Source organism: Callorhinus ursinus, unplaced genomic scaffold (assembly GCF_003265705.2).
Source record: "Callorhinus ursinus isolate GAN/ISIS: 27379988/994484 unplaced genomic scaffold, GSC_fseal_2.0 scaffold32, whole genome shotgun sequence".
Lineage (NCBI taxonomy): Eukaryota > Metazoa > Chordata > Mammalia > Carnivora > Otariidae > Callorhinus > Callorhinus ursinus.
The window spans coordinates 16,893,272-16,917,672 of record NW_027397094.1 but is presented as its reverse complement, the minus strand read 5'-3'; the positions used below and the strand labels follow the sequence as shown (position 1 = coordinate 16,917,672).

The window sequence follows — 24,401 nt, the reverse complement described above, 5'->3', positions numbered from 1 at the left end:
AAGAAAACAGCTGGGTGGGTGAGCATGAATTTGTATTTAATCCTAGGCACTGGTCTGTGGTGTGTGTATTACCTCATCTTAAGATGAGGAATTTGAAGCCCACAGAGGGTACAATGCCCGTAAGCGGAGAGTCAGGATTCGAACTCATGCCCTGCTCCCGCCCCACCCCGATTGCTAGCCCAGGGCGAGTGGCAATGGGAATCTTCAGTTCGTGGTCCGTTGTTTGTCCAGCACTGAGGGGCTGCCCAAAAGGCAGGATCTCTCCCCAAGGGGTGCCATCTACCAGAGACAGGCCCAGGTTTGTGGCACCCCTCCACCGGAAAAGAATCAAATACAGAAAAAAGCCCTCTGCTCCCAGAAAGGAGAGAGACCCTGAGCCCGCTCCAATCACAATGGCCCAGTAACACCTTTGTTCTTCCAGGAAATAGTGAAAAACCCAGAATTCATTCTCGGAGGGGCCACCAGGACAGATATCTGCCAGGGGGAGCTTGGTAAGTGTGAGGGGATGGAGCACGGAGAGAGGGGGGTTGGAACAAGCACCCCTGGAGGCCAGCAGGGCAGGGCCTCTGAGCTGCCCCCACGGCAAGAGCAACGTGGGACCCCCGGGGGGCACAGGGTCCGGGGGAATATGACTGCTACCACCGGCTCCTTCCTCCTCTCCTCCCTCCCAGTCTGCCAGTCTGCCGCCCCCCCAGATGGAACCCCGTGGACCCCAGGCTCCTTACACTCCTGTTCCCCTGGGGGTGGCTGTGCTGCAGTGTGGGGCTCAGTTCACAGAGAACAGAGATACCCCGCGGCGCTGGTCTGGCTCCCTGCACCGTGACATGGCTAACACTTGCATGCATTAACTCGGTCCCTGGATCTCCGTCCTGATCACCCTTCCTATTTTACAGATGAGACACCGAAGCTGAGGGAGGCTGAGTAACGTAAATCACAGGACTGATAGCAAGGTAGTCAGGATCTGAACTTGCTCTTAACCATTATGCCACAGTGCACCAGGGGCTCAGACTTTGGGGGGTCCCCCCGGGAGTTTCACAGTCTCCTTCCTAAAATTAACCTGCGAGTGCCCCCAAGTCCATTAAAGTGGGTCTTGCATTTCAGGATTTAGCCCAAAATTGGAGTGAGTTTACCTTTATTCTATCTACGGGGAAAAAAAAAAAAACGTCCTAAAAAAACCCACCAGTGAAGCTGTAAGCTTATGAGGCCTGGCCTACAGCTGAGTTACCACTACGGTCTAATGGTTGCAGTGGATCGTGCTGGAGCCTCCGTGTTCACCAACCAGCTACCCCAAACCAAGAACGCAAAGTCACAGACCTAGAGTGATGATAGCTGGTGATAGATCAGTAGATTGATCCATGATACAGTTGATCCTTGAACAACACGGACCCACTTATACATGGATTTTTTTGAATAACACAGTATCTTATTGTCAATGGATTTTCTCTTCCTTATGATTTCCTTACTAACATTTTCTTTTCACTGCATTCCTATTGTAGGAACATACAAAATACATGTTAACTGACTAGGTTACCGGTAAGGCCTCAGGTCAACAGCAGGCTCCTGGCTGTTAAGTTTCGGGAGAGTCAAAAGTTATACGTGGCTCTCTGACTGTGCGGTGGGTTGGGGGTGGGGGGTCAGCGCCCCTTCCCCCATGTTGCTCAAGGGTCAACTGTACACAGATGATAGAATTACACATCCTAGCTATGACTTTGACCTTTCGGAAAAAAAAATTACATCCAGACTGGTCTTCATTTGTTGGGGGTCAGCCTTCTCTGGGAGACTCTGCCTGCCCCTTCCTCATGTCCTCGCTCATCTCTCCCTGCAGACTCTTCCTCTGCCTCCCCTCACTGCCCCCCTACCCGCCCCCCGCCTTATCCCTATGCTGCTGTTCGATAAAAAGGCATTGTATAGGCTCCTTTGTGTTTCAAGGTTTTGGTTTGTGGCATGAGTGCAAGTATCTATTTGGAATTACAACTGCATATTTAACCTTGGTTGGTGTTGAATATAACTATTATTTTGTAACACTTTTAAAAAAATATTTTATTTATTTGAGAAACAGAGAGAGCAGGAGTGGGGGGGCAGAGGGAGAGGGAGAAGCAGACTCCCCACTAAGTGGGGAGCCCGACCATGACCATGTGGGGCTGGATCCCAGGACCCTGGGATCATGAACTGAGCCAAAGGCAGACGCTTAACCGACTGAGCCACCCAGGCGCCCCATTTTGTAACACTTCTATTACTTCCAAATACTGTACATAACATCTGTATAAGCCAGGAAGGATAACAATAAAATGAAGGGCTGTGAGCCTCACACCCAAAATAAGAGCTAGAACACGACCAACACCATCGCCAGTCCCTCCCTGCTAGCTAGCGGCCCCCTGCATGCTCTTGTCCACCCAGCTGCCCGACGAACTGACCTTCAGAGGGTACCCTCTTCTGGTTGATATGACCAATGCCATGCATCCACACAGACCCAGCAGAGAGATAAAGCCATATTGCTTTCTTGCTGAGTCTTTTCCTTTGCTTTAAATTGCATGAATAGCACTAGCTTCTGCATGCCCCCCCTTCAAAAGCTCAGGGCCTTCCTGGCTGAATAAACAAGAGGTGCTGCGCTCTAGGGAAAGAAATGCATTTTCCTCCACTGGGCAAAGCCCTAACTTGGAGAAGAACCGGGAGGAGGTGAGCCCACAGCAGGGGGGCCCTCCACCGGACTCTGGCCAGGACCACCCCAGAGCTGAGAGCAGGGACCGCCCCCCACCCCCCGGGAGGCACTCAGTGAGGTTTGCTGAACAAATGATCATGAAAGATTCTGTGTCCCTTCTCATTAGCATCTCCATCTTAAGAGCAGCAGATGCTTGAGGAACCAGTTGGCATGTTCCCCCCGGTGACATTCTAGGGAAAGCCAGAAGCAGGGCGACTCTGCAAGTAGATTTCCTGATGCTACACCATCTGTGAGTCGCTCTAGCTTGTGCACAACAATCAGAAAGGGGTCGTGGGCTGTATGGTATTTTCCAAAAACGTGAACCCCGAGGAAGCCGAACTAAGTGTGCTTGGGGTCTTGAATTCCAATGACGGCGGTGTTATCAACTGCCAACAAAGATATCAGGGATAAAACAGAGAGGTTGGGTAAATGGATACTTGCAAGTATCTGCTCACACAGAGCTCGTAGGCAGCCCTGGCAAGAGCGCTGGTCCCAGCCTCAGGGCGGACGAGTGGATGCGTCCGAGAGGCTGGCACAGCACAGATAAAATGCTGTCTGATATCTGACTTCCCTTTGGAGTTGTCCTCCAGATGTGTGTCAATGTGAAGTCACGGCTGCAGAAATCAGTAGACCAGTCAGCAAATCTTGAAAATGAAAAATAACTGGAGCTACTCTCATCTCTAACACAACCGAGTCTGTGCTGTGGGGAGGCCTCAGTCCCAGAAATGCACTCCCCGGGCACCACGAGGGGCTATTTCTGAGGACCCCCAACTTCTTGGGCTGCAGCTACGAAATGCCTACTCACCCAGCCCCGCTGACATGAGCGTCCGCAGCCTTGGCCCTCTGGTGGGGAAGCCTCTGGAACTGCACAGAGCTGATGCATAATGGAGCATCAGTCTGAAACCCAAGTGAGCGTGTCCTATAACATGACCCGGACGACAACAGCTGTGCGTGATAAACCGGGCACGGAAAGAGCCAGGAAGGGAGGCAGAAGGGGAGGACAGAGGTATCTGTTGGTATTCTGTCCATTTTCCTAAATGTGGAAAAGATGTGGCCACATCTGGAACGCCCCACCTCTCCTTCCGGCATAGAGCTTTCCCATTCATTGCGAGTTGGCAATGAAAACCGCGATGTCTGGCTCTCGTTTTGCAGGGGACTGCTGGTTATTAGCTGCCATTGCCTCCCTGACGCTGAATGACAACGCTCTGGCTAGAGTCGTCCCCCAGGACCAAAGCTTTGGACGCGGTTATGCCGGAATATTCCACTTCCAGGTAAGAGGGAGCCTGGACCGGGAGTGTTAGCTCTTTGGGGTCCAGCATGACGTCATGAGCCTCTTCAGCTGCTCGGTAATCCTGGGAGGAATGTGACCCCATCTGTGTGAAAGCTGCACCCCAAACCACGCTGCGTCACGGGATTGCCTCTAAATGTGTGAGGAGGACAGTGAGGGCATCCTGTGGTGAGCCCTTCCGGAAAATAGACAGTAAGGCTTTAAGTGCGATTGTGGCAAGTCTGGAGGTCCTTGCCAATGGGTTTTAGTCTTCAGAACAGCTTGTGCTTTTAGCATAAATGGCCTAAAACAATTCTACCTCCCTGGGACTGGATTATTTCTCATAAACTGGGAGATCCTCTTTATTGAAGAAATACAGATTTGGAGACGTGAGTGAGGGTAAGAAGTAGAAATGGACAGAAGCACGGAGGCATCGCCTGCTGGACGTCGGGGGGAGGGACACACAGTCGCCCCTGTGGGACCCCCGCAGAGCCACCCTCGGGGCACAGCCTGCCTGGGGGCTGGTTTCCCTTTGCTCACGGCCCTGTTCTCTGTCGTCTCCTCCCCTGCGTCCCCTGCAAAGGGCCCCAGCTCACACTGACGCCTGCCCTGCCCTGTACGTCTGAGGGTTACCTCGGGCAGATTTCACACGCTGTCTGGAAAAAGGACTCATATCTACCTTGTGGGGCTCGCAGAACTAAAAGGGATCCTAGGAAGGTGGCCGCATGGGGCCGGCACGCACTTCTGCCCCCGCACGGCCACCTTCCCCTCCCAGGCCACCACACGATCCCCTCCGTCCCCAAGGCCAGCCATCTGAGTACTCCCTCCAGTGCCCTGTTGTGCTCCACTGCCCTGCCTCTGATCGGGCAGGGGCTGGCCCTGTGGGGGGCCTGTCAGTCACATGCTGACATCTGGGAGGGGGGCGTTGGGAGTGAGGCCCCCTCGCTGCTCCTCTCCTGTCCTCAGCCACAGTGTGGGCATGAGGGTGCCGGTGGGGCCATCTCTGTGCTGCCCTGTAAGATCCCCTGAGCCAGCTCCGCCCTGGAAGGCCAGCCCAGAACCGCCCCCAACACCGCACCTGCTTCGGAAGCCCCGAGCAGTGCGTCTGTAGAACCTGAAGTCACAAAGGCCCCCAAGAAAGCCTGAAGTGACACGTGCTGGGAGGGTTAAGCCCCCAAGTGGGAGCCCAGCTGGGGGGGTGGTGGTGGTATTTATTGTCCCACGCCATGCTGCCTCCCAACACACCCCTTAGAGCCCGTCACTGGGAGCCCAGGGGAATATTCTCCTTCAAACACACACAACCTCGGCCGGACACTGGGCGGCCTGGTCTGACTGGGGCAGGGTCGCTGACACGGAACTGATTGGGATGCCCCGGCAAAGCTGGACATGGACTGCTCCTGGAGCCCCTGCGTGTGCTCCCCTCTTTCTACTTTCTCTTTCTTCTTCCCTTAGTGTCTCTCTCGAGCCAACTGAGTGAGAAGGAACGCACACGCAGATACACGCACGCACTCATACGCACATGCACGTGAACACATGCACACACGTGTGAACACACGGACTCACAAGCATGTGTGTGAGCACACGCAAACACATGCACACACACACACACATATGCACACACTCACCTCGTGTCTGCACACCCGGCACAAGTGTCCACCTGCCCCGTTACAGCCCCCCTCTCTCTGTGTGTGAATGGCCAAAAAAAAGGCAGTCTGAGAGTTTCCACCCCTGGGCAGGGAAGGCACTGAAGATGAAGGAACATTAAGACGCCCAGCAGCCGGCTGACAGAAGGGCATAGAGAACCGCGCTGTTGCAAGAGCAGAGCAAACCCCACACTATGCCCCTCCCTCGGGAGACAGAAGAGCTAACCCAGCCCACCCGCGGTGTCCGCGTGCGACCCTGTCCCGCCGGCCCCCGGCTTTGATGGGTCCACACGGGGTCTTCAGGCAGATGTCCGTGGTGGGTGGGGTGCTCAGCCTGTGTCTCAGTGGACACAGTCCAGGGGCCCCCATCATGGAACCCGCATGTGATTTTCCTCCGTACCCTAAGGGCAGTGTGTGGTCTGAGGGAGAAAGAGCCAAGTGATAAACATTCACGGACGGGGCTGGACTCCCCTGGGACTCACGCCCCCCCGCCCCCCGTGCTTTCCGTCTCCGTCCTGGCCAACAGTTCTGGCAGCACAGTGAGTGGCTGGATGTGGTCATCGATGACCGGCTGCCCACCTTCAGGGACCGCCTGATCTTCCTCCACTCCGCCGACCACAGTGAGTTCTGGAGCGCCTTGCTGGAAAAAGCCTATGCCAAGTGAGTGCTCCCTGCCCGGGGAGGAGGGGTGCTGTCCAGGAAGCAGGTCTCCACCCCTGGGGCCTTTCCAGGGAGTTTCAGTGAGTGGCGACACATGTCCCTCCTGTGTCTGGCCTTCCGAAGAGCTGGGAGAGTAGGCGGAGGAAAATCTGGATGAGTTACCAGAACTTGGCTCTCCCAACCTGCCACCAAGCACCGTCATAGCTCAAACATCTGGGCTGTGGTAACAGGGACCGTTTTAATCATTTTTAAGTGTACAGCTCGGTGGCGTTAAGTACATTCACACTGTCGTGCAACCATCACCAGCATCCACCTCTAGAACTTGCAAAACTGAAACTCCGCACCTGCTAAACTCCAACTCCCCGTCCCCTGCGCCCAGCCCCTGGCAACCGTCATGTTGATTTCTGTCTCTGTGGATTTAACGAGCTGAGGAAGCTCAAAGTAAGTGGAACCCAAACATTTTTAATCGCCTGCCAGATGACCTTGGTTCCCTCCAGCACTCTCGATGTCCGGCCCGTCAGCTTGTCAGCAAAAGGCCAAGCAGCCCGAGTTCTGTGCTCAGCTGACAGCAGAGCTCCCCTAGGAGTCCCTCTTGGGCTCATCCCGGATCTTCGGAGCATAGGGAACCTGTCTTCAGAGACGGGAACTGGGAAGCACATTTGTGTTTCTAATTCTGGCAAGTGGCAAAATTAAGTGAAGGGAAATGGAGGTTTAACTGACCCTGAAATCAGCAGGACAGAATTAAAGCCATCAAAGAAGAACCAAAGGTATACTACCCGCCCCCCATGCCCATCTGCTCCAGCTAGGTCTATGCACACGCCTCCGAGGCACCAGACAGGTTTCAGGTGGGCAAAGGGGCAGAGGACAGCCAGGGAGCCCAGCCCCAGCTCTACCCCATGGTGAGTCCCCACCAGGAGACCTCGGCAGGATCCTCTCCAGGGCTAGTGCCTGTGCTCTCCAGGGCTGGGCGGGCATGGCTTCATCCTCGGTGAGCCCAGCGCAGGGAAATCCTCCCCCTGCAGCTGTGGAAAAGTCTTGAGTCAGGAATTCCAGCTGGCGGGATCCAGTGGAACTTGAAGGGTATTCACTCAAAGAGTGGAGAATAAGTTTCCTAAAAAAGAAAATCTTTAATTTTTGGTCATTCAAAGAGGCCAAAAATGATTGGGATGTACCTCACCAAAAAACATGTCCAGATGGCAAATAAGCACATGGAAAGATGCTCAACAGTATTTGTCATTAGGAAATTGCAAATGAAAACAATAGCAAAATACCACTACATACTTGCAGCACCAATTGCTGACAAAGATGTACAGCAAGAGGAACTCTCATTCACTTGTGGTGCGAATGCAAAATAGTTCAGCCATTTCGGAAGACAATTTGGCAGTTTCTTATAAAACTAAACTTTCTTATAAAACTAGTCTTACCTAATAGTTCAGCAATCAAACGCCTTGGTAAATGAGTCCGGTAAAAAGTCATTTTTACCCAAATGAGTTGGATAAAAACTTATGTCTACACAAAAGCTGCACACAAATGTTTATTGTGCTGTTATTGATAATTGCCAAAAACTAGAAGCAAATAAGATGTCCTTCAAGATGAATGGATAAACAAACAGTGGTACATCCAGGCAATGGAACATTATTTAGTGATTTAAAAATGAGCTATCAAGCCATGAAAAGAAATGGATGAATCTTAAATGCATATTGCTAAGTGAAAGAAGCCAATCTGAAAAGACTACATGCATACTGCATGATTCCAATGATATGACATTCTGGAAAAGGCAAAACTATGGAGACAGGAAAAACATCAGTGGTTGCCAGGGGTTCAGGTGGAGGGAAGGACAGAGGTAGGGGTGAACATGTGGAGTACAAGGGATCTTTTTTAGGGTGGTGAGACTATTCTGTATGATACTGTAATCGTGAATACGTGACACCATTCATCTATCAAACTCATAAAACTTTACAGCACAAAGAAAGAAGCTTAATACATGAAGATTTAAAAATCATAGAGAAGGATGACGAACCCCAGGATGAAATGCAGACCATGCATTTCATCTAACTGTATTGCAAATTTATGCAACAAACTCATTGCAGGGGTAGGAGAAAAAGGAGCTGACCTGAGTAACTGTGGGCATGAATGGGGTCTGTAAGATTAAAAGCAAAAGGAAGCATTCTACTCAGGCTGATTAACTTGTTTCTCATAGGGGCAAGGACAGCAATTCTGATACCATTATATGTACATAATGAGTTGAACAATTAAGGAGATGAATGGCAGGCGGTGGAGCTAGGTTTCTCACTTTTGGAGAGGAGGTTACAGAGAAGCAAGGGGAGGAGGCTTAGAATGATGCCTATGGTCATGGGTTAGGGCTGGAGACTCAGGCTGCTCTCACGTTTTGTTTAGTAGAGATGGTTCCAGATAGACACATGTATACATCCTGGGTTGGTGTACATACATCATCTCCTCACTTTGTCAGCACAGGGGGCCTAGAAAGAACGGCAGCCCCACAGGAAAAAGGACCCCTACTTCCCAGGTCTTGGTCTCTAATACTGTTTTTCCAAAGAAAGGAACCAGACAGCCTTGGAGACAAGGTTGATTCTAGGACTGGGCTGGGAAACTCACAAGATGAGCCTAGAGCATCTTGTCGTACCAAGAAGTGAGAGAACATGGTTTACACACACACACACACACACACACACACACACACACTGGTGGGGTTACGTCAAAAGGACGCAGGAACCAGCTGAAGAGGTTGAGAGTAGCCAAAGCTGGGAGAGTTTGAGCAATAAAATAAGCAAAGTGGTATTGGATTGTAAACCAAAGTGCAAAGTAAATATCCCTGAGTCCATATTGATATAAATAAATGACTGAATAAATAAATTGGAGAAAAGAATAAATCTTCCACGTAGAAGAACTGCAAGTAATTAAAGGTGGAGCAAATCCCTCTGCTCCTGAAGGGAGGGCTGCACATAATGGTGTCCTGCCAAAGAAGACAGCGTGGACAGGGGGAGGGAGAGTAACTACAGTGGAGAAGCCTAACGGACATGACCTCACCATCGACAGCGATGGGTCATGATGACAGTATGGACCCTAGATACAATGTGATGAGAAGGACATGTTACTTCTGCGGTCTTCCTCCCCTACACCCATAACCCCAGTCTAATCAATAGAAAAACAGCAGACAGATCCCAATCGAGAGACATGCTACAAACACCCGACAGTATTCTTCAAGATGGCCAGGGTCATGGAAAACAAGGAAAGTCTGAGACACTGTCACAGCCAGGAGGGGGCTTAAGGACTCAGTGTGATGTGATATCCTGGGTGGGATCTCGGAACAGAGCATATTAGGTAAAAACTAAGGAAATAAGAAGAAAGTAGAGACTTTAATAATAATAACGTATGGGTTCAGTCCCTGCAACAAGTGTACCAAGATGTTAATCCTGGGGGAAATTGGGTGAGAGGTATACTGGAACTCTACTGTTTACAAACTTCTCTATAAATCTGAAACTGTTCTAAATGGAAACGTTTATATTATGTTAATTTCTTATATCTATATATTATATTAATTATATGATATTAATTTTATATTAATATATTAATTAATATATTATATTAATAATATATTAATTATATTAATTAAAAAGACCATTATGAGGGGGAAAAATGGTTGTGAGTATGTGAGACCAGAAAGGAAGAGAAAAATCCTCAACTTTGTCTCAGTCTATGTATAACACCTTCATGGTCAAGTCCTGGTCCCTGTTCCGTGTAAGATGAGGGAGAGGGAGGGAGGGCAGGCCGGCGAGCCTCATTTACACCTCACAGTAGTCCTGGCAGGGAGCATACACGCATCACCCCCATTTTGTAAATTTGGAAACTGAAGCACTGGGTGAGTTGTCCCCGGAGTCCTCAGTTTGTAAGTGGTGGGTCTGCCGCTTGCACCTGCGGCCAGTCGGGGACCAGAGTCCACGCTCTTTACCACCGCACCGCACTGCCTGTCTCTAAGAGAGCCCAGGATCCTTGCAGCTCCACGTAAAGCTGAATCCCTGCTTCCCTTCTTCCTTCCACACCACCCAACCCAGGGCAAGGTCAGGAGAGACAATGGTCCTTAGAAGAGTTAGAAAAACTCTGGTCAAGGGGCGCCACCTGGTGGCCTTTCTTGTTCCCTGCAGCGGTATCCCTGCCTTCCTTCCGAGACAGGCTGAATGGGAGCTATGAGGCTCTGAAGGGGGGCAGCACCATCGAGGCCATGGAAGACTTCACCGGGGGTGTAGCAGAGACCTTTGCAACTAAAGAGGCTCCAGAGAACTTCTATGAGATTCTAGAGAAGGCCTTGAAGAGGGGCTCTCTGGTGGGCTGCTCCATTGATGTAAGTCGTTCATGTGCATGTTCACATTCCTGGCACTGCCCTTGGGCTGTAGACCAGCAGGTGCCCTGGCTGGGTGAGAGGAGGGGCATAACTTTCGAGGGGGGGGGCAGCGCAGTGGTATCAATGTTTATGTATTTTCATTAAAACAGAAGTTCTAATGTTTTTCAAATTACAAAGTTGGGGCACACTTACTGTATTAGGCGGAACAATCCTCAATCTATAAAGGCAAACTTCGATGTCCCTGCCCAAGTCCCAGCCCTGGGACACCCAGTGTGTGCCCTTCACACCCCCCATCCTTACTCAGACATACGGGCATGCGCCTAAATACACAACCATAGGAGAAGTCCAGTTTGATTTTACTAAATGGAGTCCTACTCTGTAGATTTTACTAAATGGAGTCTTACTCCATACTTTTCCAAAACTTGTTTTTTTTCTACTTCCTACAGCATTAAAACATTCACATCAGTAGATAGGAATCTAACAGTATTTTCTCCAACGTCTTTATGCATGCAAACATACACACGTATAGTTTTACCTCATCCAGTTTTTAGAACCTATTCAAGTTTTGTGTTTCTTCTTGCATTAACCTTGGGAATATCTTCTTTGTTACTAAATTATCCCTTTCCTCTGTGTTTCCAAGTTTGTGACATAGGGTTGTACGTGACATAGGTTGTATGTGTCTCACATACACATAAGAAGTTAAATGCTTCTTATCTTGTCTTCGGTGTATGGGATCGTACTTCTATCTGGTGCTGGGCTACATGATGGGGGGTGGGGTCAAGTTGCTCTGTGTGGGGGCAAAAAAGTGAACTTTTCCCTGGAGTCTGAGCTGGGAATGAAGGTCTCCTCACTCTGGTAAGAGACTGGGGATAGCTGTATGTCCCTGCTAACCATCTTAGGGGTGACCTTATATGCGTCAGGCACATGGCGGAGCAGAAGGGGCCAGGCCAGGCATGGAGCTGGGTCTGGGCAGGTAGGGAAGGCTTGACTTACCTAATGGGTCCAACGCTGCTTTTTTCACATTTTAGATCAGAAATGCTGCAGAATCTGAAGCCCGGACACCTTTTGGTCTCATTAAGGGCCATGCCTACAGTGTGACAGGAATTGACCAGGTAGGCGATGTGAACCTCTGTAGATAGGGTACAGGAATAGACTCAGCAGTGCTAGTCCCTTATACTGATCTAGTGCATCACAGTATAAACCACACCTTCAGATGTTTTAGAGAAGGTCTCATCTAAAGGAGGAAGGCTGGAATCCAAAAGAGCAAAACAGGAGAGAGAGAAAGAGAAACATGTGATTCTACCACAGTACCAACCTGGTTTAGCTAGTGTAAGAGCCTAGGCTTTGTTTTTTCTTTTCTTTTCATTTTCTTCCTTAATTCTAGAGTTCTCTAGAGAAACAGAATCAATAAGATATTGATAGATGATAGATAGATAGATAGATAAATAGATAGATAGATAGATAGATAGATGATAGATAGGGAATGAGGAATTGGCTCCCATGATTATGGAGGCTGAGAAGTCCTATGATCCACCATCTGTAAGCCATAAACCCAGGAAATCTGGTGGGGTTGCTCCAGTCCAAGTCCAAAAACCAAAAACCAAGAGAATCAATGGTATAAGTCCCAGTCTAAGAGCAGAAGAGAATCAAAGTCCCAGCTCAGCAGTCAGACACAGAGAATGAATTCTCCCTTCCTCCACCTTCTATAGTGCTAGTCAGACCTTCAGCGGATTAGATGAGGCCCACCCACATGGGGGAGGGCCCTCTGCTTTACTCAGTCTCCCAATCCAAATGCTAATCTCATCCAGAAACGCCCTCACAGACACACCCAAAATTGTGTAAAAGCAAATATCTGGACACCAGTGGCCAAGTCAAGGTGACACATAAAAATAACCATCAAAAGTCCCGTTCTCTGCAGCAGTGGCCCAGTGTAGAATTGATCCCCAGGGGTTACTAGACCCCACACAGTACCCCTCTGACTTTTAGGGAGTGCTTGGTTACAAAGGCTCTTTCCCCCTCCTTCCCTGTCCATAATGCCTTGCCACTCACTCACTTGAGTAGGCATGTGATTTTTTTTTAAAGATTATTTATTTACTTGAGAAAGAGAGTGAATGAGCGAGAGAGAACACGAGCGGGGGTTGGGGGCAGAGGGAAGGGAGAAGCAGGCTCCCTGCTGAGCAGGGAGCCCGATGCGGGGCTCAATCCTGGGACCCCAAGATCATGACCTGAGTCAAAGGCAGACGCTTAACAGAGTGAGCCACCCAGGCGCCCCAGTAGGCATCTGATTTTTAATGTTACAGCTCCCAAATATTGTTTCCAGTAATAGAAACTTCCCACCCCATCTGTTCAATGGCTTTTCCTTTCTCTCCACCTCCAAGACATTTACCTTCCCGGCACATTTCACGTAATGAACATCTTAAATGATGAGCTGCAAGCTGCATCCTAGACTCTGGAGAGGTTATACTAACTTAATTTTTACACATCAAAAATATGATTTGTGCCCAGCGCATGAGGATAAAGTGTTTTGAGCTAAAATTTCTGGTTAGTTGATGAATAGAAATTTTTTACTTCTACTCTCTTTCCTCCAAAATCTTTCTAAATGCACTGGCCCTTTCTCTTGGTCCGGGGCAGAGCATGAAGGGCATGGCTGAACATCTTTCTTTACTGGCTCAAGGGTTCTCCATACGGACAGCAGAAATCCTCACCTGACACCTGAAAGGGGGAATATTGGATTCAGAAGACTTGGAAGTGGTTTTTGTTTATCGTTTAAATTCCCAGCGTGTGCCTATATACTTTTCGTTCATCTGTCCGTAAGATGTTAAGGATGAAGAAAACTCACTCATAGGTCCTTGAGCACTTGGGCCAAACTACTCTTTACCTCTCGCTGTGCTAGATGCTGATACACTGATAAATAGGACGCGGCACCCGCCTCTAGGGCAATTCCAATCCAGCGAGAAAACTCATTCATTTGAAGATTCACGTGAACTAATTTCTTGTTATGTATAATTCTACTTTATTTCCCAGATGCAGCGTATCCATTCTCGGGTGATTAATAATCACTGTAGGTGATGCCAGCCACTGTGCTCACTAGGAATTAGAAAGTTCCAAGGGCTAGTTAAGAATTGATGAGTTTTGACATGTCTTTTGCGTGTCATAGTCAAGAGGCTTTTGGGAAAGCCAACCGTGGCTGGAGGGGAAGTACTCTGGAGCTCATGCATGAATTTATCATTCCACATTGCCCTGATGTTTTTCCCCTCCAGGTAAACATCCGAGGCCAGAAAATGGAGCTCATCAGAGTCCGGAACCCTTGGGGTCAGGCTGAGTGGAACGGGTCCTGGAGTGACAGGTCAGTCCCCGCCTCCTTGCCTTCCTGGGGCTTCTGCAGGCGTATGAGGGAGGCGCACTGTGTCTACAGTTCCCTCCTGCTGCTGGTGACCTTAACTTCCTCCCTCTTCAGCCCTCTGGCCCACCATGCAGTCAAAATTGAACACCCTTGTAACGGCTTTTTCTCACCTTTCCAGTTACTGTTACTTACGTTAGTGGATATATTCCCTCCCGTGGGGAGATGTGATCTCCCCATGATATTGTGAGAGGCTTTATCTCCAGTGATGAGTAGCTCCAATATGCAGGGTGTGTGTGTGTGTGTGTGTGTGTGAGCGCACATGTTGGGGGGTGGGGGTGGCCATGAGTATTTGAAGTGTGAGAGTCCCCGAAATATTGCCAAGCACGTCACTACAGGGTTCTCTCTGATTGGTCACTGGCCATTGGCTAGAGCCCCAGCGGCCCAGTAGAGAGGGGAAGCAGAACAGGAAATGCATTGCTTCCAGAGCAGTCAACCAGGGTTATTTCTTGGCCCCCAATTATATAGAATGGTCTCCCTTGCGGGTATGTGTCCCCTCCTCATCCCTCGTGAAGCGGCCCAGGTGGCTAGCATCCGGGAACGTTTAGATGTGCTTGGGCAGGGCCCACCCTGAGCCGCTTGCTCCCTCAGCCAGGACTCTGCCATCTTGGGGTCCTGCTGTCCCACCCCTGCCTGCTCACAGCTCGTGGGACTCTGGGGAGACCTCCAGCATGTCTAGAGCCTGAGTAGACGAACCTGAGCTGTGTTTGTCCTCAGACCATGAGGCCACCATGTCGCCAGCCATCAGCGTGTCTGCATCTCTGTTAACTTGACTCCAGCCCGAGGGTGCAGGGGCTTGTGGACCCATCATGGTTCTTGTTCACCACCTTCCCCCCACTTTGGCTCTCACCTTCTCAGAGCCCGGGGTCTTTGGCAGAGATGGATTCACACCAACATCACAGGAGGGAAGAGATCGGCCTCCCTCTCCTGGCAGAAATGGAAAGAACAGAAATATTGAAATTGAAATTAATGAGCCTGCTTCATATCACACATAGACTATTAGAGTGTTCTTCCGTTAAGAGAACACAGCGCATAAAAGGGCCATTTTTTTTCTTCTCCTGGGAAACATGCAGAGGGAGAAATAAGGGAAGTGCATTTCCTGGGGTCAAGGCTGGAAGCGAGCTTTCCTCCTGCTCCCACTCAGCCTTGGGGTGACAGAGGGCAGGTCCCCATCCTGATCCCTGCTCCTGACCCCACCTGTTAGGAGCGAAGTACTGAAAACGCGTTAGCCCGGCAGGCCCGTTTTGGGCTGTGAGCCCCTCGGAAGGTCCTGGCTCTGGGTACTGCTGTTCTGACCCTGGCACGCTGGACCTGGAGAGGGGCTTCTCCTGGGTCCTTCCTGGGATGAGCTCTGCAGGGTGTGGATGAGGGGGCCATGCCAGTTGGGTACCCCGGTGGCGGTTACTCAGTGGAACCATTTGAAGGTGTAGAGACACGGTGAACTTGGAGGCTTCTTGGAGAGCTCACCTAAAGAAAATGTTTAGTATGTGAAATGTCAAGCCCAAGCAAACATAAGATACTATTATCACTTTTCGAAACGTCACTTACCAATGAAGAGGAGAGATCGGGAGATGCTCCGGGGCACACGTCAGTCCCCTTCTGACTTCCGGTTGGAAGTTTCTGCTACCTTGCTAGCGTTCAACATCCTATGATGGTCCTGTGATAAGCCCCTACAGAGGGACTTCAAATGATCCCGAGGACCTTTTACCATTGGCTGCTCTTGGACGCCTACTTTGCAACCAGCCTCTAGATCCCCTGGGGCATTCCCAGGGCCCAGGGAGTAGGCACTGACCAGGATCAATCCCCACATAGCCACCACCCAGGCACCTCGGGAGGGACGCTCACACCCCGACAAGGCAGTCTTGTTCCAGCGGCTTTGCTTACTCCTCCTAGTTCCTCCGAGTGGTGTTCCGTTGGCCCAGCCGAGCAAAAGCGCCTGTGTCACACGGCTCTCGACGACGGGGAATTCTGGTACAGTGCTCGTCTCTGTTTTCTTTTCTGTATTGACTACATAACAGGTATGAGGGCAGTGCCCTAGAGCCCTTGGCTTGCTTGCTTGCTTTCTGTCTGTCTTGTTCAATTTCTTTGGTAAATCGAATACATTGGTCTCAAGCCCCTTATGTTCACCCAGGTTGGCAAAGAATTTGGTATGAACACGGGGTTGAGCCTGGGTCTCCATACCAGCATCCCTCCTCTGAACTACCCGTCATCCAAGTTCGCATGGTGTATTTGAAGACAGACAGGCAGCCCCGCTGCTCCTGGGGGCTACTTCCTTGTCCCACTTGATGACAAGGGCCCCTGAAGGCAGCGACCTTGACAGCACCTAAAAAAATAGACCTAAGTGGGCAGGAAACATTCCTAATCTGGACTTTCTACAGGGTGGAATCTCTTTGCTTAACTGGGAGTTTTTAATGGGCCTTTGTTTCTAGAAGCTTCTTTTGATCTTGTTTCTTCCTGTGGGGTCCAGAAAACAGTTGGCTCTTCCAACCCTGCAAGACCACACATTTCTGATGTCCAGCTTTCTTCCCTGATGAGCAAACCAGTCGATTCTTGTCTGAGCTCACTTTTTTTCTTATAGGCCTTATTAAACACAGCAGGCAAAAGCCAGCACACAGCTGGCTGTTCCCCTTGAACACAGCCTCTGTCTTCCATATTTTGACAGTTTTAACAAGTATATTGCCATTTGTAATGTGGATATCTATTTCCCAGCTCTAATATTTCCATGAAACCTGCCCAAGTGCTAAGCTGATATCACATAGTTTAGAATTCTGTCACAGTGGCTCCATACTTCAAGGCACCAACGACTTAGGGTCACACCAGCTGCTGTAAGAAGTAGACTCAAAACGTATAAAGACTCAAATGCAGTAAAGTTTATTTCTCACTCATTGTAACAGTCCAGCAGGACATCCCTATTCTGTGGGTGGCTCTCCCCATGCAGTGATTCAGGGACCCAAGCCCCTTCCTCTCTGTGGTTCCACCATCCCCTGGGGTCACCCAGCCATCTGCAGGAAGCCAGCAGCAGAAGAAAGACAGGAAAGATTGGAGGAGACACCCCCACTTCCTAAGAGCCTTGACCCGCACATCACTGCTTACATCCCACTCTAGATGCCAGGGGTGGGCTGCAGTTCCTGAACCTGGGTTTTCCTTAGCTTTGCTTGTGTATTTTCTGTCTGCCCACACGTGAGTTCTCCCTGTCCTTGAGGACAGGTGCGGGCCCTTACTACTGGTTGGTTAGATGATTAAGCGAACGAATGGATCATGACATCACCATCACTTCCCATGGAGAATGGTGTCTCTCCACCTTGTTGCAGGATGGCATTTAGGGACTTCAAGGCCCACTTCGACAAAGTGGAAATCTGCAACCTCACTCCTGACGCCCTGGAGGAGAATGCTCTCCACAAGTGGGAGGTGACGGTCCATCAAGGAAGCTGGGTGCGGGGCTCCACGGCCGGGGGCTGCCGCAATTTCCTGGGTTGGTAATCTGCTTGTCACTCTCTCTGTCGTTGCCAAGTGTCCAGTGAAGTCTGGGGGACGTCAGCGGGTCAGCACCAGGACCCTAGAGAAGGCCTGAGTGTGGAGTTAGTAGGATTTCCGGGATGGCCGGTGAGGGCTGCAGAGATGTAGCAGGAAGTCAGATAAGAATTGCTCGGGGAAACTCTTGTTTGGTCACTTAGGTTATCTCCCATGACAAGTAATAGAAAGCACAAGTCATGCTAGTTTAGCAATTCAAAGAATTTTTTCCTTGCATGGCTGAAAAGTACAGAGAAGTAGGGTGGGCTTCAGGCATAGTTCCCTCAACCCACTGGTCTGGAAATCTCTGCTCTGTCCTCTTTCTTCTGTTGACTTCTTCCTCAGCCTGGGTTTCTTTATAGAAAGGAGGGCAGGAGGGCTGCCAGCACCACCCAGGACTTCCTGAGCCCTCACTTATGCACAGGGTCATCCAACGAAAGTCCCCAGCTTCACTCTAACTGGGCATTCCTTGTACCCATATTGGCTGGTGAATGCTTCGGGCTGATTGGCTTTGTTCCAACTGTCCACAGCAAGATGCACTAGGATGAACCAATCAGCGTTCGCCCTTGGAACTGGAAGCGGGGTGGCTTCTGTTCACCTTGCACAACCAGAGGGGCACAGCACTCTCCTTTGAAGTATCACAAGGGAAAAATAAGATGGAGCAAATCGTAGACCCAGAAGAATGTATGGGAAATGGCTCAAGAGAAGGTGGGGTTGAAAGGGGAGCACTTGGCCTTCTCACCAGGGTTATGGGAAGTAGAGCACAAGGGTCATCAGAACCGGGAGAGAAGAAATGAATGACTTCCTCAGGTTTGGGAAGATGTGGTGGGGGTGGATGGAGTGTGTGTGTGTGTGTGTGTGTGTGTGTGCGCATTTTTTGTGTTTTTTTTAAGGAAGATTAAAGAATTCACCTCTTTCAAAGGGCAGATACCTTCTGGACCAATCCACAAATAAAATTGTCCCTGACTGAGAAGGATGAGGGGCAGGACGACTGCACTTTCCTCGTAGCCCTAATGCAGAAAGATCGAAGGAAACTCAAGAGGTTTGGAGCCGACATGCTGACCATTGGCTACGCCATTTACCAGGTGGGTAGGAACTAAGCCGCTCTTCGGAGCCCGCCACCTAAGGTGCTGGACTCTTAGCTCCTCCTTGGCCACATGCCCGAGACTCACTGGCCAGTCAGTCCCCCAACTGTGTCCAAATACCCAAGACCAACGGCTCTCCTTACAGAACCAACCCCATTATGCTCCCATCGCAGAGCCCCGGCAAAGACGAACACCTGAACAAAGACTTCTTCAGGTACAACGCTTCCCAGGCCAGAAGCAAAACGTTCATCAACCTGAGAGAAGTCTCCGACCGCTTCAAGCTGCCCCCTGGGGAATACATCCTGATTCCCAGCACTTTTGAGCCCCATCAGGAAGCTGATTTCTGCCTGAGGATCTTTTCAGAGAAGAAAGCCATCACCCAGTGAGTAACAGGCTCAAGAATTCCTCTTCATTTAGTGGCTCAGTCCCTGGGAAGTCACAGGAGATTGTTGGAGCCATGACCCCTTTCTTCCCTTCTCCACGATCCACTTGAGAAACCAGGAGGGTTTCTTAACCCATTTGCAAAGCAGGATATGTTTCCATTTTGATTCTGCTCCTTCCTTCCCTCGAACTGAAAAGTTGCTCTCTCCAACCACTCCCAGAATCATGCTCACCAGACCCTCTCGGGTGGAGCCCTTCATTTTCCAAACCCTATTCTCAAGAAACCTCTGGAGTGGGACCCACATTTAGAAGTGCTAGACTCATTTTTGAATACAGTGAAGGGGATGACTATTACAAGTTTCGTAAAAGACCCGTTCTTTCAGCTTCAGTTTAAATAAATGTCGCCAAATTGTTTGGGGTTGATCCCAGCCTATGGGTAGTGATGCCATCAGCTAGGAACGCCCGAGAACACTCACCTGGGCCTGTACTTCCTGTGGTGAACCCCCAAAGACGTTTCCCCAACCGGAGCCAACGTTGAGGCCAGACTGACCCTTGTGGATCTTTTTATGATTGCAAGATGTATCTTGGCAACAACCCAAGGAACTTTGAAAAGACAAGGTTTATTACTTACAGGTTCTGGAGCATACATGGCACACCTGGGGCCACAGAGTGATGTCCTGAGTAGAGAGAGAGAGAGAGAGAGAGCACAGGCCTGGGGTTCTGCCTTTATTGGGGTCAAGGGTAGGGCCCTAGGGTTTCGCAGGCGCTCCTTATTGGTGAACTTCAAACATAAAAGCAGAAATTAGTGCTTGAAGGAAAAGCAAGCAGTGGGCCAAATGGCCTACCAGAACTTTCTAAAAAAAGAGGGAACCTCATGGGTAGGGTGGCTGGGCTTTGGATCTAGCTGTGTAGCTGGCAGTGTGTTTGAGATGAACGTCTTTGAAATGGATGCCTCAACGGTCAAAAACTTAATGCCAGGCACTTACACTACAATCAAAAAAGCCAACTGTCAAGTGCTTACACTACACAAGTCTGCCTTCTATTTTATATACCCGACATTCTGCCACCTCCCCCTTTGCAGTGTCTTAGCAAAATTATTTTGTGTTAGATACTTCTATGAAAAGTTTCCCATTACTACCCTTTTGCCATCGGTTGCTTTATGGCAGAGGGAAAAAAATGGTACAAGATACTAGCATCCACTTCTTTTCCCAGTAGAGATATTCTAGATATCGCAGAAAATGGCCAAATTGGCTAATTCTGCATTTGAGCTAGATGAGTCCCCAACTAGGGACCGGCCTTAGATAACAAGATGGAGCCAGCTCTGAGTTAGTGGCCTCTGGTTTTATCTTTTGTTTAGAGGGATAAGATTGGATTGGTGGCAGGCACTGAGAATACCCCCAGTTGTCCAGTCTGGTTGGGTTTCCCAAGCTGATTACAAAAGGTATGGTTCCTTCTCCTCAGCTAAATAGAAGCAATTAAAGATCTTTCTTTAATTTTTGAAAATTCTGTTGGAGAGTTGCTCTCCAGTCTTCTCCCAGATACTGGTACAAGCTGAGGATGCATTTCCCAGGATCTGTTCACACAAAAACACCCACACGAGAGGCGTGCAGACTGCTGTGGGCAATAAGAACAAGAGAGGGGAAGCCAGGCTGTACCTGCCCCGCACCTGTGTTCCCTGACCCAGCAGTGGGGCACGGTCTGAGTCCTGGGCATTCGTAGATGGTTCGATACGGCCGAGCTAAGCCCATACTCACGCTTGCTCCCAAATGAGGTCCTTTAATCTGCTGTGATCTGGAACATAAGCACCGCCTTGGTAGCTCAGTGATTGAAGAACCGCATGAAGCTCTATTTCCATTGGCTTCGTCCTCATGAGAGGATCCTAAACAACCTCTGAAAAGCGTTCTGTTGTGCGTGCCCAGGGGATAAGGAAGAAGGGGGGAACTAGCCTAGTTCCATCTTGTTTGCTTCTTGGTATCCCCTTTGACATTTTAGCAGTTTTTCTTGGGGAGTGCTTCATGTTTACTCTGCAAGATTGGATTCTTCCAAATGTTTTAGCATCACCAAAAGCTAAGCCTGCTCCTCCTCTCAATATTACCGCTTCCCAAACACTATAGGTTCCCCTAAATATGTGAACGGGAAAATAAACATCTCCATTGTTTTTCCTCTTTTCCCCAGACATAAGCACACACACACAGCCTACCCCCAACACCCACAGTGGGAGCAGGGATTCACTTCCTCGGGGAGGGGCCAGGGGTAAAGGATGGAGCTTTTGGAGGGAATTTTAAGTTCTGACTCAACTTGCTCTATAATCTTTTCCAATTCCCCCAGAAATAATTCACCCTCAGTAGACGGAATGACGCCGTCCAAGGAACTGAATCTCCTCTGGGGATGTAGAGCTCATGGGGCATATTTAATGAATCTGCTTCACTTGTGGGTCCTCTGGGGCTCTGCTAGCCTACATAACACTTCATAAATATCCCTTGTTATGGGGCATCCAGGAAACAGGGGTGGCAGCTGGCTCAGTTTCTTTTACTTAGAAGTTTAGAACTTACAAGTTTTCCTTGACCAATGGCTCAATTGCCTCCCTCTTATTTTCATGCCCAGCAGGATCTGAGTAATAGGGTGGGAAGAGAGGGAGGTCAGTGCAGGGGGTCTGCGGGCCTTGTGAAAGGTAAACCTCATGGAAAAAGAAGGGCTTCAGTGGGCCAGAAACTTCCCCTACCTCTGGGCCCTTGAGTGTTGCAGATCCTAGAGAGGAAGTTAATCCACAAGTGAGCCAGCATGTTTTCTGCCCCCCAGGGACATGGACGGGGACGTGGACATCGACCTTCCGGAGGTGAGCCTTCCCAGGGTACTCTGGAGGGTGGGGTTCAGTGACTGTCCCGAAAGTTCCTTTCGATCACAGTGTCATTCAGAGCTGTGAAGTTCAGGGAATGGTTTATCTGCGATCCAGTGAGTACCTTGATTCCATCCTCGTGGGGGACACGCCTTCTACCTTCTAAGGCTCTCATGTCCCACCAGGACCAGGCATGGGAACGAGGTAGGTGCGCTGAAGAAAGCTCTGTTTGGAGCAATGTTTCTCTGTGCGATGTTTCTTCACCATGAAATTGCAAACATGATTTTGTCCAACTCGCTCTGTTCCGAGAGTTGGGTGCTGCTTCTGAAGGGGGTGGGATGTCTTTAAAATGCATTCAGACGAAGAAAAATAATCAAGAAGAAAATGAGAGTGGCTAGTAGGTTCCCTGACAGTGGACTTCCTCCCTACCATATGTGTGTTGGTAGGAGGCAGTGGGGGTGGGTTTTATACTTGTCCAAGGGCTGTAAGACTTTGAAGAGGTGCTGAGGTGTACCTGGGACAGTGTGACGCTTCCAAAGTCAGCACTGATCTGCACAAAACTAAAACACCCAAAGCATTTACTGAGCTCGTTCCATGCGCTAGGCCCAGGGCTGCCTGCTAGAGACAGACTCCAGCCTTCAAAGATCTCACCACTTGTCAAGACAGATGGTTCGGCAAGTAATTACAGCTGAGAGTGGTGAGGAGTCCAACAGAGGAGGTGCAGGGAGCCGTGGCCACCCTGGCTGGGACCCCAGCTCGGTCAGGACTCCAGCCTCCCTAGCGCTTCTATCTACAAATGTTCCCCCGATTAGTCCTTCCAGATTCTCCCACTGAAGAGCCTTCACAAGGAATCCGACTGCCATTCTTAATGCTCCAGGCAGTGGCCACTTCTGGCCCCTCCTCACCGCAATGAGGTCCCAGACTCTCCTGCAGGACCACAAGGTCTCCCGTGCGCGCCTCCTTTTCTTGCTGTTTCTTTCGGATAATCGTAAACGCCAAGTGTCTTTTCTGTGAATCCCATGTAAGTTCCTCTGGTTTCTTTTTAGCCTCCGAAGCCGACTCCAACTGGCCAGGAGACAGAGGAGGAACTGCAGTTCCGGGCCCTGTTTGAACAAGTTGCGGGTGAGGTAGGGCTGACTGCAGCCTGCCCTTGGCCTTGACCCCCTGCAGTGCTGAGGGGCCTGGTTTCCTCCACAGCCCAGGGATGCAGGAAGCTGTTTGTCAGCAGCACTTCCCAGAGGCCTGGTGGAGCTAGAGCCAAGGAGAGGCCAAGCCTGGTCATTTGGGAGGCTCCAAAGACCGCCTCCCCCAGTGCACCCCTCACGCCGGGTTGCCACCGTTGGTGGGACAAGGGCCCTCAAAGGAGCTCAGCCTGGCCCAGGGGCTTTCTGTGGAAGGCTAGAGGAAGCCTTGAAGAGGTGGCTCATTGCACTCTGTCCACAAACCACTGCCTTTAGAATGTTCTCTCTGCTCTGGTGGAAGGTGGTATTGTTCGGGGACATCACCATGAAATTGCAAACATGATTTTTGTCCAGTAACATCAGCGGCATGGCTAGGTTTGGCAGTTCGGGCCAGGGCCAGCCACTGGGGAAGGAGAGGATCTGTCTCTCGCCTCCTGCTCTCTGACCCCTACTCCGTTCTTGCCCCCTCGGTTGTCAGCTTGTTTGTTGGGGGCCCTGGGTATCTCTCGTCCATTCTGCTAGAAACTGCCCCACCTGTGTTCCCTCGTAGCCATAAATAAAATTAGCCTGATTGACCGTTTCATGGTGGGTGCTGATGACTACATTTGGTTCCTTCCCTTGGCAGGGATCCTGAATCATAAAAGAGGTGTGACCCCTGCAGCGGGGCCGGGGCAGGGGGTGGGGTGGGGGTGTTGATGGTGGGATTTCAGGCAGTGTAAGAAAGAGCAGGGCAGGGAGACTTGGGGACTGCAGTCTGGGTGGAGAAAAATGGGGACTCGTGTGACTTACTTTGTGTAAGCCACAGCAGGCAAGGTGGCCATCTGCTCTTCCCAGGGCGGCCGGCAGCCCCGGGCAGGACGGAGCAGGGCCGGGTGGCACAGGAACGCCAAACGTCCAGCTCTGGATGCTGGCTGGAAGATGGGCCTGGGTGAACTCCTCCTCACGGCTGAGGAGGGACAGAAGTTGCCAGAAATGGAGACCCAGGTTTGGAAGGGAAGTGAGGGAATGTTGCAGGAGATTCTTTCCAACTTTACTAATGACCAAAAAGCACCTGTAGAATCAGCTCACTGGTTCCAGTCCCGCTCTTCTTTGGACTGGCCTGATGGTTCAGACGTGTGCCTCCACCTCTCTGGCCTGCTCTGTCCCAGGGGGGCTTGGGCTGCATCAGCGATTCTCCTCTAAGGCTGAGCACCCCAACCCCCGTTCCCCAGGCCTCAGAAGCTCCAGGGGTGGAACCTGGGCAGGCGCATATGGAAATAACTTCCTAGGTGACTGTTTCACACCACTAGCTCAAAACCCTGGACCAAAGGAGCCCTGAGTGCGTGCTACTCAAACTGTCATTCGCAAAACCCTTGCTGGAGCATCCTGAGAAAATGTCAA

The 24,401-nt window shown here is 50.3% G+C and overlaps 1 protein-coding gene across 3 annotated transcripts in view; it reads left to right on the top strand.

The window, feature by feature from the left end:
• The window catches only part of CAPN9 (calpain 9), a 40,556-nt gene that overhangs the window by 5,728 nt on the left and 10,427 nt on the right, over positions 1-24,401 (top strand). For 2 of the 3 annotated variants that reach the window (XR_012374329.1, XM_073879062.1), the window contains exons 2-13: positions 422-491; positions 3,851-3,969; positions 6,135-6,268; positions 10,460-10,628; positions 11,657-11,740; positions 13,889-13,974; positions 15,922-15,999; positions 17,340-17,500; positions 18,466-18,623; positions 18,797-19,005; positions 21,804-21,840; positions 22,887-22,962. Coding sequence is in view for 2 of the 3 variants with exons in the window: in XM_073879062.1 (XP_073735163.1) it covers positions 422-491; positions 3,851-3,969; positions 6,135-6,268; positions 10,460-10,628; positions 11,657-11,740; positions 13,889-13,974; positions 15,922-15,999; positions 17,340-17,500; positions 18,466-18,623; positions 18,797-19,005; positions 21,804-21,840; positions 22,887-22,962 (1,381 nt within the window). In the remaining variant the exon portion in view is untranslated. Of the gene's footprint in view, positions 1-421; positions 492-3,850; positions 3,970-6,134; positions 6,269-10,459; positions 10,629-11,656; positions 11,741-13,888; positions 13,975-15,921; positions 16,000-17,339; positions 17,501-18,465; positions 18,624-18,796; positions 19,006-21,803; positions 21,841-22,886; positions 22,968-24,401 lie in introns of all 3 variants that reach the window. The other variant, XM_025850886.2, reaches the window with a different exon arrangement.